The sequence below is a fragment of the Dipodomys merriami genome, unplaced genomic scaffold (genome assembly GCF_024711535.1).
Source record: "Dipodomys merriami isolate MVZ:Mamm:240054 unplaced genomic scaffold, mDipMer1.0.p SCAF_1, whole genome shotgun sequence".
Taxonomy (NCBI): domain Eukaryota; kingdom Metazoa; phylum Chordata; class Mammalia; order Rodentia; family Heteromyidae; genus Dipodomys; species Dipodomys merriami.
In genome coordinates, this window is record NW_027202270.1 from 130131901 (window position 1) to 130150614 (window position 18714).

An 18714-nucleotide genomic window follows, 5' to 3' on the forward strand; every position below is an offset into this window, starting at 1 on the left:
CAGTATAATATAATATATACTAAGTATAATTATGAAGATTATTTAGCTTCTTAATAGCATACATTTATCATTTGTTGCCTAAAAACTCATGCACAATTTTTAATTTAAATTTTTTATGGAGCTGGTCTTTTATTATTTTTTAAAATATAAATTCATTGTTAATATTAAGGTGTTATACAGAGGGATTTCCATTTCATAAATCAGGTAATGAATATATTTCCTCTTTTGCACAATGACACCCCTTTTTTCACTTTGCCCCAATTTCACCCTCCCATCCTTGCCCACAAGTTACACAGGTCATTTTCCATGGAGTTTATACTGAGTTGTATAATTACATTTGTTCACACTTCGTCCCTCCTTTTGGCCTCCTCTTGGCCTCCTTAAAAGAAGAACAAATCCAAAGCAAAGACAAACTGATCACCACCACCACTGATAACAACAATAATAACAAAAACATGTTTCTATTTCCTGGAGCTTGTTTAGAGAAATAATATTTTAAATGCTCAGACAAGTTTTCCTTCCCTAATGTTCTCCCTCCTTTATCCTGACTGTTGGTATGTGAATGTCTAGAGTCCTGTATATATTTTAGATCTAGCTTCCACATATGAGAGAAAACATGTGCCATTTGTCTCTCTGAGCTTGGCTTACCTCATTTAGCATGATTTGGCCCATCCTTTTCCCTGCAAATGACATAATTGTATTCTTTGTAATGGATGAGAAAAATTCCATTGTGTATATATGCCACATTTTATTGATATACTCATGTACGGTAGGGCATCTGGGCTGTTTCTATAATTGGGCTACTGTGAATAGTATAACAATGACCATGGATGAACAACTAGAAAGATAGCCAACAGACTGGGAAAAAAAATCTTTACATCTGGTACAAATACCTAGTATCAAAAATATACAAGGAAGTAAAAAACTTAACCCCCCCCAAAGCTAATAAACCAATTAATAAATGAGCAAAGGAGCTTAAGAGAGACCTCTTGAAAGAAGAAGAATGGCAAATAGACACATGAGGAAATAGACACAAATAGACACATGCTCAACATTCCTGGCTGTAAAGGAAATGCAAATCAAAATGACTTTGAGATTCCATTTCACCCCAATCAGACTGGCCAACATTAAGAATTTGGACAACAACAAATGCTGCCAGGGATGTGGGGAAAAAGGAACCCTCCTGCACTGTTGGTAGGAATGTAAAGTAGTATAAACACTCTGGAAGGCTGTTTGGAAGTTGCTCAGAAAACTAAACATAGACCTTCCCTATGACCCAGCCATACCATTCCTGGGCATCTATCCAGAACATTACAAATCCGGACATAGTAAGGACACTTAAAGTTGTTGGTTTTTTTTTTTTTTTTTTTTTTTTTTTTTTTTTTTTTGTCGGTAGTGGGTCCTGAACTCTGGGCCTGGGCACTGTCCCTCAGCTCTTCAGCTCAAGGTTCACGCTCTACCACTTGAGCTACAGAGCCACTTCCAGTTTTTTCTGCTTATAGGTATGGAGAAATCGAACTCAGGGCCTTATGCATTCCTGCAAGACAAACATTCCACCACTAAGCCACCTTCCCAGCTCCTTAATTTCAACTTTTAAGTAAGGAAAGTAAACAACATAAACATACATCAAAGAAGTCCAAGGCAAACTTAGCTACTATCTCATGCCTACCACATTTAGAAACAAAATCTTTGATATGAAAAAAATATATAATGAAAACCCAGCTCTTGGCAAACAGTAACATCTTCCTACACTGCTACTGGTGGCACTGTGGACTGATACCAACCATTTTAGAAAGCAATATGGCAATATGTGTTAAACTCACAAAAATATTCATATTCTTACCTTAGAGTTACCTAATTGACTATGCAGAAGGAAAAATAAATGCTTCCATTTTCTCAGGAAAAGAAAAAGAGATGCTCAAGATAAAAGTAACAAGCAGAAGACTGAGCAGTCCATAAAACGGAATAGTGACTGACCTGTATTAAAATTATTTCACCAGTTTTGACATTTTCAATACTTTTTTTTTAAGCCGCGTACTCTACTTTGAAGTATAGTTGTGTGAGTCTCAGTACTGGGATATTAACCCTGGCTTGTTCAACCTGCTTGTTGGCTGATGCTTTAATATAAGCCATGCCTCCAGCCCAGCCTTTTGCTGGTTATTTTGGAGATACAATCTTGATGACTATTTTGCTTGGGTTAGCATTGAAATGAGACCCTTCTAATCTCAGTCTTCTGAGTAGCTAGGATTACAGGGATGAGCTACTGCTGCCTGGAAGCTGGGTTTGCCAAGGTGGAGGTTAGAAATGGCCAACTATTTAAACAAGGACTCTCTTTGCTTGGAAACACCCCAATCAAAGATTCTGTCTCTGGTCCCCAAAGGAGTTATACTAATTATAAGGGTGGAGGTTCCACAAGAACTAAATAGGTTAAAATTTTGCATCATAATTAAAAGCAGGTCAGAATAATGGAGACAGTTGCACAGTACTGGCCATATGCCAGAATTTTATCCTAAAGCACTGCAGTAAGCTTATAATTATTGCTGCATAAGAATAATTGTTAGGCACTTATGCTCAGGACTCAGGTTCCAAGTCTTTTTCAGAAGTAATTCTTCAACACTTCCTGGAAGCCAGGTGTGGTGTTATACATCTGTAAGCACACTTGTCATCCCAGTACTCAGAAGGCTGAGGCAAGAGTCACCAGTCCAAGAGTGGCCCAGACTACATAGTGAGCACACCAAACACAAGAACAAACAAAAACAAACAAGAAAGGCTACATAGAGTGGTCAAGATTAAAACAGCATTTGCTAAGCAGTCATGAAAAGGCAAGCTTTCAGATGAAGCTATATTGACCTTACAAAATTGCATGGAGTTGTTGAAAAAAAAATAAATAAAATCCTATTTAAATAAAGAAGAAATAAAAAGTAATGCAATCACAAAAACTTTTTATTGACCACTATCAGTCTATGACAGATAGCCAATTATCTTTTTAAATAGTCAACCTTACAAATAATCAAAAATAAAAAGTCTCACATCTTTTTTGGCCTACAACAGATGTTTAAAAAATAAAAGTGTAACTGTTCTTCTACTTCACCATTTTGAACATACCATCAGTGTGTCTATTCAAGTTTACAAAGTTAAAGTCATGACTGCACTGACTTTATGGGAATCATTCCCAATCTCCACAAAACCATTAGGATCACTCACAGACTTGTCTGTGGTCTCTCATTTCCTGAAGAGTGAGGAAAAAGAACTATATGCTCTGTTGGGTATCTGGAATATATTTAACACAAGGTCACAAACACAGAGGGCCCTAAATGATCATACCTGATGCTGTAAGTACAAGATTCAATGGCTCATCAGCTCAATCCATCTAATACTTCAAACCAACACTAAACATTCATTAATTGTGAAGCATATGCTGAACCTTCTAAGCTGTGGTCCTGACCTCAGAGGTGTGCTTAGACTGCTGTGGCCCAGTCAGTGTATCCTCAAAGCATCCTGAGGAACAAGAGTGCTTAGACTGCTGTGGCCCAGACCGTGTATCCTCAAAGCATCCTGAGGAACAAGGGTACCAAAGTGCTAAAGGATCCAAGGCTCCTTTGAGAAGACTGCAAGGCTTCACAGCCTGGAGGATAGGCAGTTTGTCATGTGAAAGCAGACTTACCCATTTCACTGCATGCAGTGAGGCTAGAAAGAAAACACAGATCCAAGGAGAGTAACATAAAGCTCTCCAAGTTGGATAAACCATTTCTATCCTTTACCCTTCTCTTTCTTGGTCCTTTCACTTCAATGCAACATCTCCCTGTGGCGAGGTCATACTACTTTTCCAGTCGTAGACCTCAGCACTCCTGTGTCTAGAGAACATCCAATACTGCTTCAGGCAGAGAACCCAAGCCAACTTGGTTTTTAGTCACAAATACAGCATAACTTTGTGACCACTATGGAAAACCAATAATATGAAGGAGAACAAAAATCAGAAAAAAAGAAAAACTGTGACTGAGAAGATAAAAATCATTCAAGAAAAGAAACATAGAAAAAAAGTTTTAAAATTAATACCAATAGAGCTGGGGCTAGTGGCTAATATCTGTAATTCTAACTATTCAGGAAGCTAAAACCACAGTTCAAAGCTAGCCTAGGCAGCAAAGTACATGAAACCCTTATCTCTAATTAACTACCAAAAAGCCAAAAGTAGACCCATGGCTCAAGTGGTAGAGCACCAACCTTGAGCAAAAGGGACAGTGTCCAGGTCTTGAGTTCATTTCCCAATACTGGCAAAAAACATACATACATATACATACACATACATACATACATACATACAGTCAACCTTAGAAATGATCAAATACGTTTCATGTCTCTTTTGGCCTACAACAAATGTTTAAAAAATAAAGGTGTAAACATTCACAGTTTTAATCATATCATCAGTGTGTGTACAAGGCCCAAAGTTCAAACCTCAATACTTCCCAAAAAAACCCAAAAACTTTTCCACTATTTATTTTCACAGAAATTACTGTTAAGTTCAAGAGCAGAGCGCATAATATAGCTCAGGAGTGCAGACATGTTGGGTGCTTATCATTTACCCAAAGATAAAACTATCCATGTCAGAAAACCAAACATGGAATAATATTCAAAGAATTTGGGACTGTAAAACATTTGGTAGTACTTTTCTCACGAAACATTTCTCACAAAAATTAAGCTGCTTAGTTTGTTACATAGATTACTAGTGTGTCAGGGCTGACTATTCTGGCCATGCTATTTACACCAGAGCTTAGATAGTTTACCATAGAATCACTGGAGAGGTTTCTTCACTTGCTTTTCTACTGGAAACAAAAGGACTAACTGCACATGAAGAACTCAAGCCAGTTACTAGCTGTTAACAAATACAAAACTACCAGGTAGGGCAACGCTGTAGCCAGGTATGGCTAATTACTTATCCAGGTTATTAGGTATGCTGATGTTCCTGCCTCATACATAAAATGTGCTATATACACAAGAACTCCTGAAGAAAAAACAAAGCTTACTCTCTAGTATACAATAAAATAAAAAAAGCTTACTCTCTAGTGTACAATAAAATAAAAAACTCATGTACAATAAAAATTATTCTAAGAGCAGATAGTTTAATGATCTATTATTACAGTGTACAGTTATGAGTTGTAAAGTTGGTATGGCTCTTTGGGTCTCAATTGAGACCACTTTCATTCTGGCTCCTGCTTTATGATACTGTATAGAAACTATAACAGTCCACCAAAACTTAGAATAGCTACTTAATGATGATCATTTAACAGAGTAGAATCTGAAAAAACTAATTCTTGGTAACAAAAGGATTTAGAATGTGTCAAAGTACTGAAGCTGTCACTTGTAAGAATGGTTGTTAGAGATGGCTGATTTCACAGGGGGTGAAAAGTAAAGAAAGAAAACTGGACTTTATAATAGTATCAGAATTCTACTCTTCCAAGGGATTATTCTGGGGCCTGGCTTACTGCTCAACCTCATACACATCATGTGGCAGGAAGAGGAAGGTGAACAATAAGAACAATAAAATTCAGTGGCATAAAGTTATCAGACTAATTAACACATAAGCATTAGTTTTCTCTCTGTTTAAGGACTGAGAAAATATTCTCAGATGGTACAGTGCTAACTTTCTCTTGGCCATTGAGCAATAGAGGAAGATCTTTCTCTATCATAATATCTTGACTTTGAAAGCAACCCCAACCTGACGTAGGGATAAACCTATCAGCATAGTTGATCAATGGTTCTACTCTCAAGGCAAATCACTGGCTCCTCTGTCTTCTATAAATACTTCATTTCTAAGAGTGATTGAGGTGTGCTCCTCATAGAGAAATGTAAGCCCAGTGAAAAGCAGAAAATGTTATGTGGGGCCACAGTGAATGAGGTGATAGTTGAGAAAGAGTCCTATCTTCAATAAGGCATATTTGCTATAGTAACATTTATTTATTATATAATAATATATTCCACTTACAAATCTACTTGGTACTTTTAACTGTTGGAAGTAAAAACTAGTCACAAAACACATAAGTACTCAAAAGAAAATGACTACCTTGATTTGAATGCTACCCTATTGTCTAGTCTATGATTCTATTACTTGAACTTTGATCACATGTCAGATTCTCTTCATAATCCAATGAGCATTAAGGAAGGAGGTCTATTCAAAGCATGAAGCAGTAACTGTTAGCTGTTATTATTGTCATGTCATCCTGGTTGTACCCCACACATATTAGCAAAGTGGCAGATAGAAGTGACAGGAGGAAGTACTAGTAGGAAGATCGGTGGTGTATTGCTTAACAAGTCCAAGCAATAAAGTCCTTCTATTGGTCTAACATTTTTCTAGAAATAGTCTTGGCTTATAAGCCAAGTCAAAGAATCTATAAAGTAAATTTGCAAAATAATGGAGTTTATAAAAATAAGATAATATTAAAGTGATCATAACTTCTTTGGCAGAAAAGTAAAATTTTGTTTCCAGAGACTTAGGCAGAATAAAGTCAGGAATGCATTAAGTAGCAGAAAATAAACTAGAGATGAAGACACTGGGTCATGTGCACTGCTAGGGGGTAAATTCCACCTGATACTGCTATACAGCACTCTTTTAACAAGAGGATATGCTTTGGTTTTGACCAGGAAAAAAATGGGTTAGGTCCCTAATCTTAGTGAAATAAAGCTGTATAGTAAAAATCATCCCATAAAACCATTAATTTGTGATGTTACTATGTTGTGATAGATGACTAGAACTCTCTAAGCTGTGTCTTAAGCAGAACTATCAAGAGTGGGCATCCTTTGAGACGGGCTTTCCTGGGACTAGCCTCCTGGATTAACCATGCTTGTCCTTCCTGATACCAGGCTGGGCAGTGCCCACTGGTACTGGCCAACCATCTCTGGTACCACACACACCTTCTGCTGGCACCAGCAGGACTTCATATTGGCAGAATCTGCTGCATCTTCCCAGACCCGCTGATGCCAACAACTTGTTATTTTAATTATGAAACTTAATTATCATGAAAGCTGATAAAACATGAGTACAAAAGACAAATGTGGTTTCTATGAAATACTGAGTTGAAAGGTTTGGGAAGACTTAACTAAAGGCCAAGTCATTAAGAAGAAAGCTGCTGAACAGATATAAGAAAGACAGCTACAGAAATAAGAAAAAAATGATAAAACAAATTCTGTGCTGAGACTTCTTTGCAAGGTCTATACTCTTGCCTCGAGGTTTATTCTACTAATACAATGTTGAATTCAAAACAGTTAAAGACAAGTCCTTCAACTTAGGAGTTGGGCAAATATATTTTTATTTCTCAGTGAAAATGAATACATGTATATATACATATATATACATATATATACACACACATATATATATATATATATACTTTTCAACAACTTTTACTGTTTTCTTGGGGGAAAGGGGAAAAGGGTCGGTTGTGGGGCTTGAACTCAGGGCCCGGGTCCCTGAGCTCTTCAGCTAAAGGCTACCACTCTACCATTTGAGCCATAGCGCCACTTCCAGCTTTCTGGTGGTTTATTGGAGATAAGAGCCTCATAGACTTTTCTGCCCTAGCTGGCTTTCAACTGTGATCCTTAGATCTCAGTCTCCTGAGTAGCTAGGATTATAGGTGTGAGCTACCAGTACTTGGCTTTACTGGTATTTTTAATCAAGCAGTCCTACTTATTTTCAGTAGAACGGTGTTGTCCATGTCCCATATTAGTATCTACTACAGTTGTGGCTTTTAAATTTATGAGGTATGATAAACAGGACTCCTCTGGATTGTAGGTATACAAATTTTATTTTATATATTTGAAAATAAAATATGTGCATCAGACTCCCCACATGTGCATCAAATTCCCCTTCTCTTTCACTTTACATAATACAGATCAGGGGATAGTAACTAACAACATGTCATATGCTGAGAGAGTAAAGTGGAATCCTGGCTCCCACATTTACTAATTCCATGACAATCTATCACCAAAGCCCCAGTTTTCTCATCTGCAAAATAACATACACCAATGCCTACCCCATGGGCACCAAAAGGGTGAGATGGAAAAAAAAAATGTGTGTTGTATCAAAGGCTTAGCACAGTGCCTAGTACCTGAGTGCTAAAAATGTTCACTATTGATAGTATAATACTGACTAGTAGAAAGAAAATTACTCACTACTATACAAATAAGATAAAAAGAATACATGCCAGGCTGGCAATATGGCTTAGCAGTAGAGTGCTTGCCTAGCATGCATGAAGCCCTGGGTTCGATTCCTCAGTACCACATAAAACAGAAAAAGCCAGAAGTGGTGCTATGGCTCAAGTGGTAGAGCCCAGCCTTGAACACAGAGAGGCTCAAGGACAGTGCCCAGGTGCTGAGTTCAAGCTCCACAACCAGCAAAAAGTAAAAATAAATAATAATACATGCTGTCTTAGGCTCAACTCACTGTGTCAGTTATAGGTGAAGACAAGATGGTTCCTTTTAGAGACAGCTGAACAGTTGAGAAATGCTTTATTAAAATGTCCCAAGTATCATAAAGAAGTTGTTCTTATCTAGGGAAAATTTTACCACCTACAGGACATTTGACAATGCCATATATATTTTAGGCTGCTGGGGGCACAGAAGAAAGCTACTGGCTATCTACCAGTAACATCATATAATATACTAGATAGCTTCCACCTCAACAAAGAGCCATTTGCCCCCAAATGCCAAGTTGGTTGAGTTTGAGAAGTCCTGTACTCTTAAAGGCTATTGTAAAACAGACATGTTTCTAGAACCTAAACTCCAGGCAGTACTTCTGAAAAAACATACTTCAAAAATGAAACTAGAATTTTCATTATATTGAGTCCAAGACCTTTGCCATAGTTATTTAAGAATGAGAAGAGATGTGAATATTTAGCAATGAGACAAGTTCTTTCTATTGATGCACCTTCAATGAGATTCTTCCGAAAATAATCTCAAAATATTAAGGTTCTAAAGTAAACAACGTCATAAAGCTATATTTGAAACAACCAAACACTGCTCAAGGAGTTTATAGAAAGAAGCCTCTTAACCACAAGCTTCTTTCCATAGCTGTCAACATTGCTGATCTATGCAATCTATACCTTTCTTTGGCTCACCCTGTTTATAGCAGGGGGACCCAGACTGAGGGATTAAACTCATACCTCAATTTTAACACTTAATGCTTAAAAAACACTACTACAAAGGCTTTAAGAGTTAATTTACTTTTTGCCTTTCCTTTTTTGTCTAAACATACTTTTAATTTTTCTATTAATTTTTATTTTTATTGTTAATATAAAGGTGAAGTACAGAGGTGTTCTAGTTACGTAAGTCAGGCAAGGAGTACATTTCTTTTTGGACAATATGCCAGTCATGGGACCTGAATTCATGACCTGGGTACTGTCCCTCAGCTTTTGTGCTACGGCTAGCACTCTACCACTTAGGCCACAGTTCCACGTCTGGCCTTTTAGTCATTAACTGGAGATAGAGTCTCATGGTCTTCCCATTAAAACTCTCATATGACTTATTTCCATTTGTAATATACTTTGAGAAATAATTGAGATATATACATTTCAATATAGATATCTATATATATCAATGTATATATATTCAGTATATATGTATATGTCTGAGGCTTTGGTTCTTAAGTTACGTCATCAAGAACAATGACTAGATTATTTTGTGGCTTTTGCTGTTAATGTTATAATGGGGTTGGGAAAATAAAGGCACTATAATCAGACTATAGGCTTGGCTCTGAAATGATCCATCCTCTTTCTCCTCCTCCTCATCCTGTGCTAACAACTTAAGTCTCTATAATCATCAGTTCAATCATCCATGAAATTCAGACTATAGAGTTTCTTCACAGTGAATTTATTTCCTCCAGACCCTTGTCCCTCTTTTACTCATTTTTTTTAAATTTGACTGGGGTGTAGAAGCTATATCCAATTAAACTATTTTGACATTGTTTTTATTCACCTCTTTTAATACTTCTTCCTTGTCTGTCTACCTCCCTGCATATATCTTTATATTCTATCAGTATAAAGATAAATATTATTTTCAATTTTTCTTATTTTATTTTTTAATCTATCGAAAAGGTGATGAGCAGGGAATTATAGTTACATAAGTAATGCAGTGAATACATTTGTTTTTAAACACTGTTACCCCTCATTTTCTCCCCCTTACCTCTTCCTATGCTCTCCCCCCAAGTGTAAGATTCATACCCAAAAAAATCAGTGCCTTTCCTAAAACTAAGAAATATCACTGAAAACATAATTGCAGCTCTATCAAACTAGATAGACCAATTCCTCCAAGAAAGACTGAAAAGAAAATCACTTTTTCTACTTTTTTCAGTGCCTTTTCTATTCCAACAAATGACTCAGACTTAATTTTGTTGGCTGTGAAACATTGCTCTGTAACTTTTGTCAAACAGTGCAATTCATTTTCACCAAAGTTCCTATAAAATAAATAGGAATTACACATTATAGTTCCCACTTACTAATTAGAACACTGAGGAGACAAAGAAATGATCCTGTATTAACTGCAAAAGTGTCAAAACATAAAAGAATTTTAATTATTTTAGCAATCCAAAAAAATAAGCTACAAAACATTTCACAAAATAAAAATATTTTGAACTTAATAATCCCTAAAGGTGACATATCAAATTAACACAACAAAGACTATAACTTTATCTAAGTCAAACTAACTTAAGAAAAAAATCCTTATATTTAACTTATAATACCTCAGACCTCTGTATAGCTAACAGGGGAAATGGGGGGGGGGCCCAGGGGGTAGCAAAGAGAACAACAGAGAAATACTTGAAATATTTTACCAGTAATAAAGATAAGAAATTCACACAAATTTTAAATTACATTACTAATACCTTTTTATCATGTATTGCAAAAAAAAAATTTCCAGTAGACAATTTCTACTCACCCTTCTGGTAGAAGAATTTCCTATAATAGTAAGCGCCGAGATCCACATGCTCCACAATGTACCTTTTCACTCTATCTAGATGCAACACCAAGTTTTCCTTGGGGACTTCAAGTACTGCCACTCCCGCATTTGTGCAATGGGAGCTGAGGGTAGATTCAAAGGAGGCACTTTCACAGCCACTAAACGAGCCAGAATTTGATTTTGACAGGCTGATTTTCCTTTCACCTTCTCCACCTATCTCATTCCGAAAATACGGACAACTCATTACAAGTTCATTGCTTTTATCATCTCCCTGGTCCATGCCAAGGCTTCCCTTGGAATTCAGGTCCTCTGTGCTGCCCATTGGTGAGCTGAAACTGGCCGAATGGGACAAAGGTCCAGAGACCAAGGACGCTACAGCAGCTGCCGAGGCTCCTGTGGTGGTGTTTCTCCTCTTAATAACGTTGTGCCGGTTCATAATCGCCTCATTCAAATCAAATAATATGCTCTGGACATCATAATGTGCAAAGCACTTTGGACAAGTCCAAGGCCTGACAGAGTCTTCTGATCGGTTGTCTTCAAGGTCCGACGATTTCCCAAGTTCTTCACCTTTGGCATTGCGTAATTTACGAAAAATGGATGAGTCTCCAGTTTCAGACTTGGAACGTCGCTTGAGTGGTTTTTCCCTTTCCTTAAAAAGCCTGAGATTCTCTCTCTGTGAAATGGGCCCATCAATAACATCCAAAGAGAAACCAGAACCCTTGCCCCCACCAGCAATAAGAAAGTCACTGAGCTTGGTTGGAGTTGGCCCTCGATCAGATTTGTCATCTTTGTAGCCCTTTAACAAATCAAAAAAGCTTTCTCCAGACGTTCCCTGCTTATCAATGGAAGATGTGCTACCATATTCTCTGTGCAGTGATGGTCCAGTCTTGTATGTGGGGGAAATACATTCATCAAAGCTATCCACGTCAAGTTCACTTATGGTGATATCGCTGTTGCTCCTCTGCCGTATTCTGCGAAGGGCTTTCCTAGGGGAACTGGGATAGGCTTCGGGCATGAGGAATCTGGAGTCCATGTTCTCCGATGGTCTGGTCTTGTTTTTCAGTGTGTTCTGTATGCTCTTTAGCATGGCTGAGTCATTAGAATTGAGGCTAACAGAACTTCCCTGACTCACAGGACTGCTTTTGGAGGACATGCTCTCAAGGCAACTTGAGGTTTCTATTTCCTGGCTTGAACGGTTAGACTCTTTTATGTTTTCCTTTCTTGGAGGCCAATCTGCAATCCTTGCTCGAACCCCCATCTTTGGGACTCCAGGAGTGGAGGTTATATGATGAGAACCTTCACTTCGTGGGGGCCCTACGGGAGCCATGACTGATGATCCTAAGCTGCCATTTTGGGACCGGAAGCGGCGCATGTAGAAATCATCAGTGTGGACCTTGGGAGGGCCATCCGTGCCAACAACAGAGGTCCTATCAGTGGCAACAGGCCTTTCTGTCTGTGATCGTTTCAAGCTTGTCATGATGTAAAAGAAATCAGACTTAAATCCCTGCAGAAAGGAACATCATGTCTGTGTTTCAATGTGCACTTCTGTTTAGGAGAATGGCTTCCAAAATATACAGCAGTTGTATGAGGTCGTAAGCTTTTTCATCTAAAAGGTTAAAAATGATGATTTATTTTCATATGACTGAAAATCCAAATCATCAAAATATTGTAATCCACAATAAGTCCCTTTTGCTTCACTTTAACAGACAGCTCTCTTTCAGAAAAAAATGAATGGAACTTGTGTTACTGAGACTCTGTGATTGCCATAATCCCATGTTTTCTCTAAAAGAGAGAAGAAAATTTGAATTAGTATTTGACAAAGCTAAAAATAAATATGCAATGGCCAAAATCAGATACATGAAAAATCAAAAATTCAATACTGGATTATGGTTCACAGTTCCATTATCCATATTGTTAGTAAGAAGGTTTAAAAGAAAGAAGTAAAAGCATTTAATAAAATCCATACTTAACAATGAGAAAGAGCTATAATATTTCAGTCTGACTGAACTCTTTCATAAAACTGGGAGGGGGTATGCTCTTGTCCTGGGGCCTCAGACACCCACCCCAAGCCTAGATTTTTTTTCTCTTATGACCTCTAATAATGTAGAACATCAAAAACCACTGTGCTGATCTGAAGTTTGAGACAAAATCAAGTCAATCTGATAGAGCAATGCAATTTCTTGATAAAACTACAAAATAATTTCACTAAATATATTGTAACATTCACTTTTTTAACTCCTTCCATATTTCAATATCAATACTTGTTTCCTCACAGAAGCTTAAACATACCAAGAAAAAGCAAACATAGCAGAGAGAAAATAAACAGGGTTTTCCCGAAGCCATTGTATCCATTAGCAGTCTTCTGCATTTTCCTCGACTTTATAACTTACCCAGATGAGGAATGTTACAGAATGAATCCAGTATTCACCACCACCTCTTTCCAAGCTCTCCTTAGTTTCATCTACTTTCAAAGATGAAGTCTTTCACTAATTCACAAAATGCCTGCATTTCCTTAAGCAGTGAGTGCAACCTTCTCCATCCCACCAGCATTAATTTATGACGGCAGAAACAAAATGCTACTCTGGGCAGTCCTCTTCATGTCCCCCAAAAGACTACAGAGAACTGTTAGCATCCTTCCAGGTGAAGGGCAGGAAGACAAACTTCCTCTTGAGCATGTCAGACAGAAGACAGCAGGAACAGATTTTGAATACAAAATCCTTCATGGTTGCGTACATCCTGAAAAGAAAGGCAGACGATCCTTTTCCAAGACTCTGCAAATTACACAAGAGGTGGCCTTTAAATTCTTGCCAGATACATGTTTGGAAAGATGCTGCTGAACCAGCACTGAGCTGACAGGGCGGCATTGTCTACAAATCACACTCTGACACCGAGGAGGACCCGCTCACTGCATGCTGTACTCAACAGTAACAAGCACTTACTTCCACGATAATTAAGCATCTCGCTAGTCGGCTTCCTGCCTCCAAGGCAGCCGCTTTCATTTCTCCTGCAGCACACAGCATCATTTTAGGAGACTCGCTGCTATTTAAAGCTGGAACATTTAGGGGTGTTTTAAAAACTGCTCTCTGCCTGCAGAATGCAAGGCTTCACAGGCTTGGTCTGGCCAGCTGGCCAGATAAGTGCCCATTGTTTTCATGCACACATTTCAACCCATCTTGCATGAAAGGGATAATGGTTTGCATTGCTACCTAATTAAACCTGGCTTTTAAGCTTTCTGGATACTTCTAAAGTTGGACTGTTATGATTCCCTTTACATTCCTGAGCTTCATATACTCCTCTTTCAATTGGGAGCTTTTAAGGAAAACAGTGTACTAACTGTTGCTTCCAACAACAGCCAAGGACAGCATGTGTGACCCCAACTAAGGTCCAAAAAGTGTTTCTTGTAACCTTGAGCATAAAAGCTAAGAGACAGCCACCAGGCCCTGAGTCCAAGCCCCAGCACTGGGACAAAAACCAAAAATTAAAGTGTTCTTCGTTAGATGGAAGGATAGCTAATCTACTAAACTAAAATGCAAACACCATGCCAAATGCCAGTGTGCCGTGCCTGTAATCCTAACTACTCAGAAGGATGAGATGTGAGGATCACTGTTTGAAGTCAGTCTTGGCAGGAAAGTCCATGGGTATCTTATCTCAAATTAAACACCAAAAAACTGGAAATAGAGCTGTGGCTCAAGCAGTAGAAAACTTGTCTTGAGAAAAAAAAAACTCAGGGATAGTGTCTAGGCCCTGACTCCAAGCCTCAGTACCAGCACAAAAAAAGTAAAACACTTGTCCACCACTCTAAGTAGATTAAGTATTTCTCATAGCCTCCTAGAAAGCCAAATGAATTATTTTCCCTAGTGAAAACATTCATTCCCTCAAAAGCCAACACACCAATCCTTCCAAAATAAAAACTCATTCTTGCCATATTTATTTGCTTTAAAAAGCAGCTTACTAGGGGAAAAACAAAGGAGGGGTAACAATTACCTTACTCATGTAACTGTAACCCCTCTCTACAGTATCCTTACAGTAAAAAAAAAATTTTTTTAAGCAGCTTACTGTAGATTGATCTTTCTTAGGATAAGAGAAGTTATATACATTATAGAAGAAAACTACAAGTAACATTAAAATATACTAAATAAAGCTACCAGAAATGACCAATCTTCAACATGAGTTTCTTTTCCAAACCATGTCATTTGCTTCCTGTATTTTTAAGAAGTTTTACAAACCATATTTTTAAACATAAATATTTAGCAATTTACATGTCAGGAGTTCTATTACATGTTGGTTATAATAATTCAAAGTTTCCATTCCAAGATATAGGGGAGAGAGAAATCAGTTTAATGACCTATAAAAGTTGAAGTTGGAGAAAGGCAACTAAGTGAAATAAGATTTTTTTTTTTACAGCTGCAGAACTACTTTCCCTTCTTTCTGTCCTTTCTTCCTTTCTTTCTTCCTTCCTTCCTTCCATTCTTTGTCCCTCCTTTCTCCCTTAATTTGCAGAACAAATTCCTTGGAGGTACAAGCTCAATTTTGGGTACTAATGAGGAAATATAGAAACATAATAATTTGCACTTATTAAAACATCAGCTGCAAATGACTTTGTCTATCTACACGTGCCATATGATGGCAGATCAGTAACAACCTATTCCTTAGAGTTCACTGAAAGAGCAAGCATATGTTGTCAATTATTAGCAGTTCTCCTAAATATCAGCAAACCTGCCTAAGCATCATTATATATGGTAAAAGGCAATAGAATTAAACATAGAACAATATTAACTTACAGCATGTCGCCTCCATCTGTTAAAAGGGCAGGCTATATAAAAATTTTCCTTATTACATATTTAATTTTATAGCACTTTGGTGCTATTTAAGTCACAATAACTCCATTTAGCTAGAATATTAATCTCATCTACAGGGACTACACTTTAGTTCAATGAGTTCAATTCTGGTTCAAAGTTGTTTCAACCTAACCTACCAACTTCTCTAAAGCCATTCCTGCAAAAAGTGTCTCCTTTGTTTTCTAAATCATTCCCAGCATTTCTACATTCTCTTCTGAGCAGGAACCACACATGGTGCTTAGAATTTTGAAGGAACAGCCCATCATTTCCAGGGAAGCTCAAGTACAGTAGGGAAAAGTAGATTGGTAAAAGTAACAACAAAGAAATGCACAGTTCCATTGTACCTCCTGATGGGGCTTGATTGTACCAAAGCAACTCTGATGTTCAGAATAGCAAGTCCCTAGTACTACTAAAAGTGAAATCTCCAGGGATCACATCAAGGCTAAAAACAGCATTTGTCTGAGACTCAGTAAGACATTTGCACTTTGACCCCCTTCATTCTCCCTGAAACTCTTCTCTATGGACCTCTGTGAAAATCCTATACTTTTGCTTTTCTTTTTACCCTCTATTTAGTGTTATTCATGGGCTCTTTTTAAAAGCTAGTGAACTCAGGGTGATGTTCTTGAGTTAGTTTTCTTAACACCTTTTATATTTTTGGCAAGGGAGAGAAAGGGTATTATATTAAGATACTTAGGAGCACTGAGTGCATTAGGGTGAAACCACAGGCATGAGTACAGTGATACAAAAGTATTAGTATGGAAAGCAGGTGCTGACTTGTTTGGGTCATAATTAAAAGCAAACAAAGACATAACAATGAAACTGGGGAGGAGGGTGGCAATTGTATGACAACCAGTACACTGGCAACATCACATTCCATGTGCTCACCTCAGCTTTAAGGTCTCCTCCCCTATCCCCTAAACTCCAGCCAAATAAGAGTATATGCTGGTATTTATTTGCTATCTTCCACATCAATCTAGTTCCTACAATGAATTAACACCAGGAAAAAAAATATGGGAAAATTAGTGTTTTTAAAGAAATGAATGAAGTGGTAAGGAAGTGGAACAATAAATAATTCAAGGAACTGAATGAAAGAAACAACATAGGAAACTTTCTGTGTGCCAAGGGAATGCAGTTTCAAAGTTACACACATGTGGAAGGGATAAGGGTTGAAGAGAATGCTATAATTCCTGTTCTAAAACAATCACAATGCAATATGGCAAAGTCTTAAAAATATTTAAATCTTCTAATCAAAATGGAGTTCATGGGAACTATTACACTATTAAAAGGAAAGAATATTAAAAATGGTAAGATTAGCAGATTTTATAGTATTTAAATAATGATTTCACATCGATGATTAACATACTCACTATCTTTCCTCGTTTGCTGATGCTTTCTTTACAGTTAATATTACCACTAGAGTCTTCAAGAGCAAGAGCCCTAGTTTGCCCCCTCAGAGTTCTAGTGACTTAGGAATAACAGGTGAAGGTCCTGCAAACAAAGCCAAGTTGCCACCAGTGTCCCGTTTCCTAGCTAGGATGCACCTACCTTCCCAAATACAGTTTTTCTGCAATACTTTAGGCCAACTCTGAAGAATGCCAGCCTCCAGACTTTCTGAAGAGCACTACTATGCAGGTGCTCAGAGAGGAAGTGGGTGTATAGGCTGAGGAGGAAAAACATGGCAGTACTGAAGGGAAAGAGGTTATCTAAACTATGTGAACTCAGATGAGCAATAAAAAGTGTCACTGATTGACATTTACTAAACTCCATAAAAACACTGGGGTAAAGAATAAACCTCACTAAAATGTTTTTTCATGCCACCAATATGGGTTGTTTGAGCTAGTCAAGCTTGGCCATGGGAAGGCACATTTCCACTCTTAAGCCCCTGCCACCTACCTGGAAGCAGAGAGGCGTACAATGCAGGGAATCAAAGGGCTCATTAAGAAGCAATGTCACAAGGGGCTTTCTTAAGAATATCATGGTTTTCACAGAATATTTATATTCCAAAGTGAATTTACAAAAATGCACTTGGAAAAAAGCAAATTAAATTTAGCCTAGGGAGAGAGCAGAAAGGAACAGCAGTATAAACAATAGATGAACAACACACTGTTCTATAGAACTCCAAAGCCCAAATCATCACCAACCATGATTAATATCAGATAATAGCAAATAATATCAGATTAATGGAAGAGCTTAAAATACATAAAAAACTATAAATATAAAATTTGAAATCCCAGAACATTGCCTTATATGCAGACTATGAGATCAAAAACTACGTGTCTGTTTTGTTGTATCCTTATTTGTAGGCATAAGACTGCAACAAGCACTTCACCCTCTAATCTGTAGTCCTTCACTCCTCACCAGCACCCAGTGAGATCAGTATCTCCACTTTCATGAATAAACAAACAGTTTGGGGATAAATGCTATGCCCAAAGTCATAGACTGTGGACAATACAAAGTGCTTACTCGGTAGTAGACTCTCTTTCAACTAAAACTGGGCTGGCAGTTAAATAATTTGTAGCAGGAAACTACTTTGAATTTTTTTTTAAAGGGCTTCCATTTACAGCCTGAATATCACATCTGAAGTCTCACCCAAATTTTATGCAATAGAAATGTATCTAGTGAGAGAAGAAAAAAAAATATACTAGTGATTACTTTTTTAAAATGTACCAGTCATCATTGAGTTTGGGAACTTTTAATGGCTTACCAGCTGCCATTGATCATGGTCTGTCTTGACTTAGGATCCAAAACTAACAGGCACCTACAAAGTGCTTCCTTCTTGCCTGAACACAAGAAAAGTAGGTCTGGCCCAGGCGAACCACAGCACTATTTCCACAAAGCTCTACCAGCCAAGTGAGCCTGAACTGAGAAGCTGACATTTAGAAATCAGAACTGTGAATTATTGTGAAGAAATCTCACCTGAACTCAACATTTCCCA

At 37.6% G+C, this 18714-nt stretch overlaps 1 protein-coding gene across 9 annotated transcripts in view; it reads right to left on the reverse strand.

The window, feature by feature from the left end:
• The window catches only part of Sipa1l1 (signal induced proliferation associated 1 like 1), a 332505-nt gene that overhangs the window by 133336 nt on the left and 180455 nt on the right, over nucleotides 1-18714 (reverse strand). For 8 of the 9 annotated variants that reach the window (XM_070030941.1, XM_070030933.1, XM_070030924.1 and 5 more), the window contains one exon: nucleotides 10921-12723. In XM_070030941.1, coding sequence (XP_069887042.1) covers nucleotides 10921-12418 — 1498 coding nt within the window. In that variant the 5' untranslated portion in view covers nucleotides 12419-12723. Of the gene's footprint in view, nucleotides 1-10920; nucleotides 12724-13331; nucleotides 13744-18714 lie in introns of those variants that run through there. The other variant, XM_070030931.1, reaches the window with a different exon arrangement.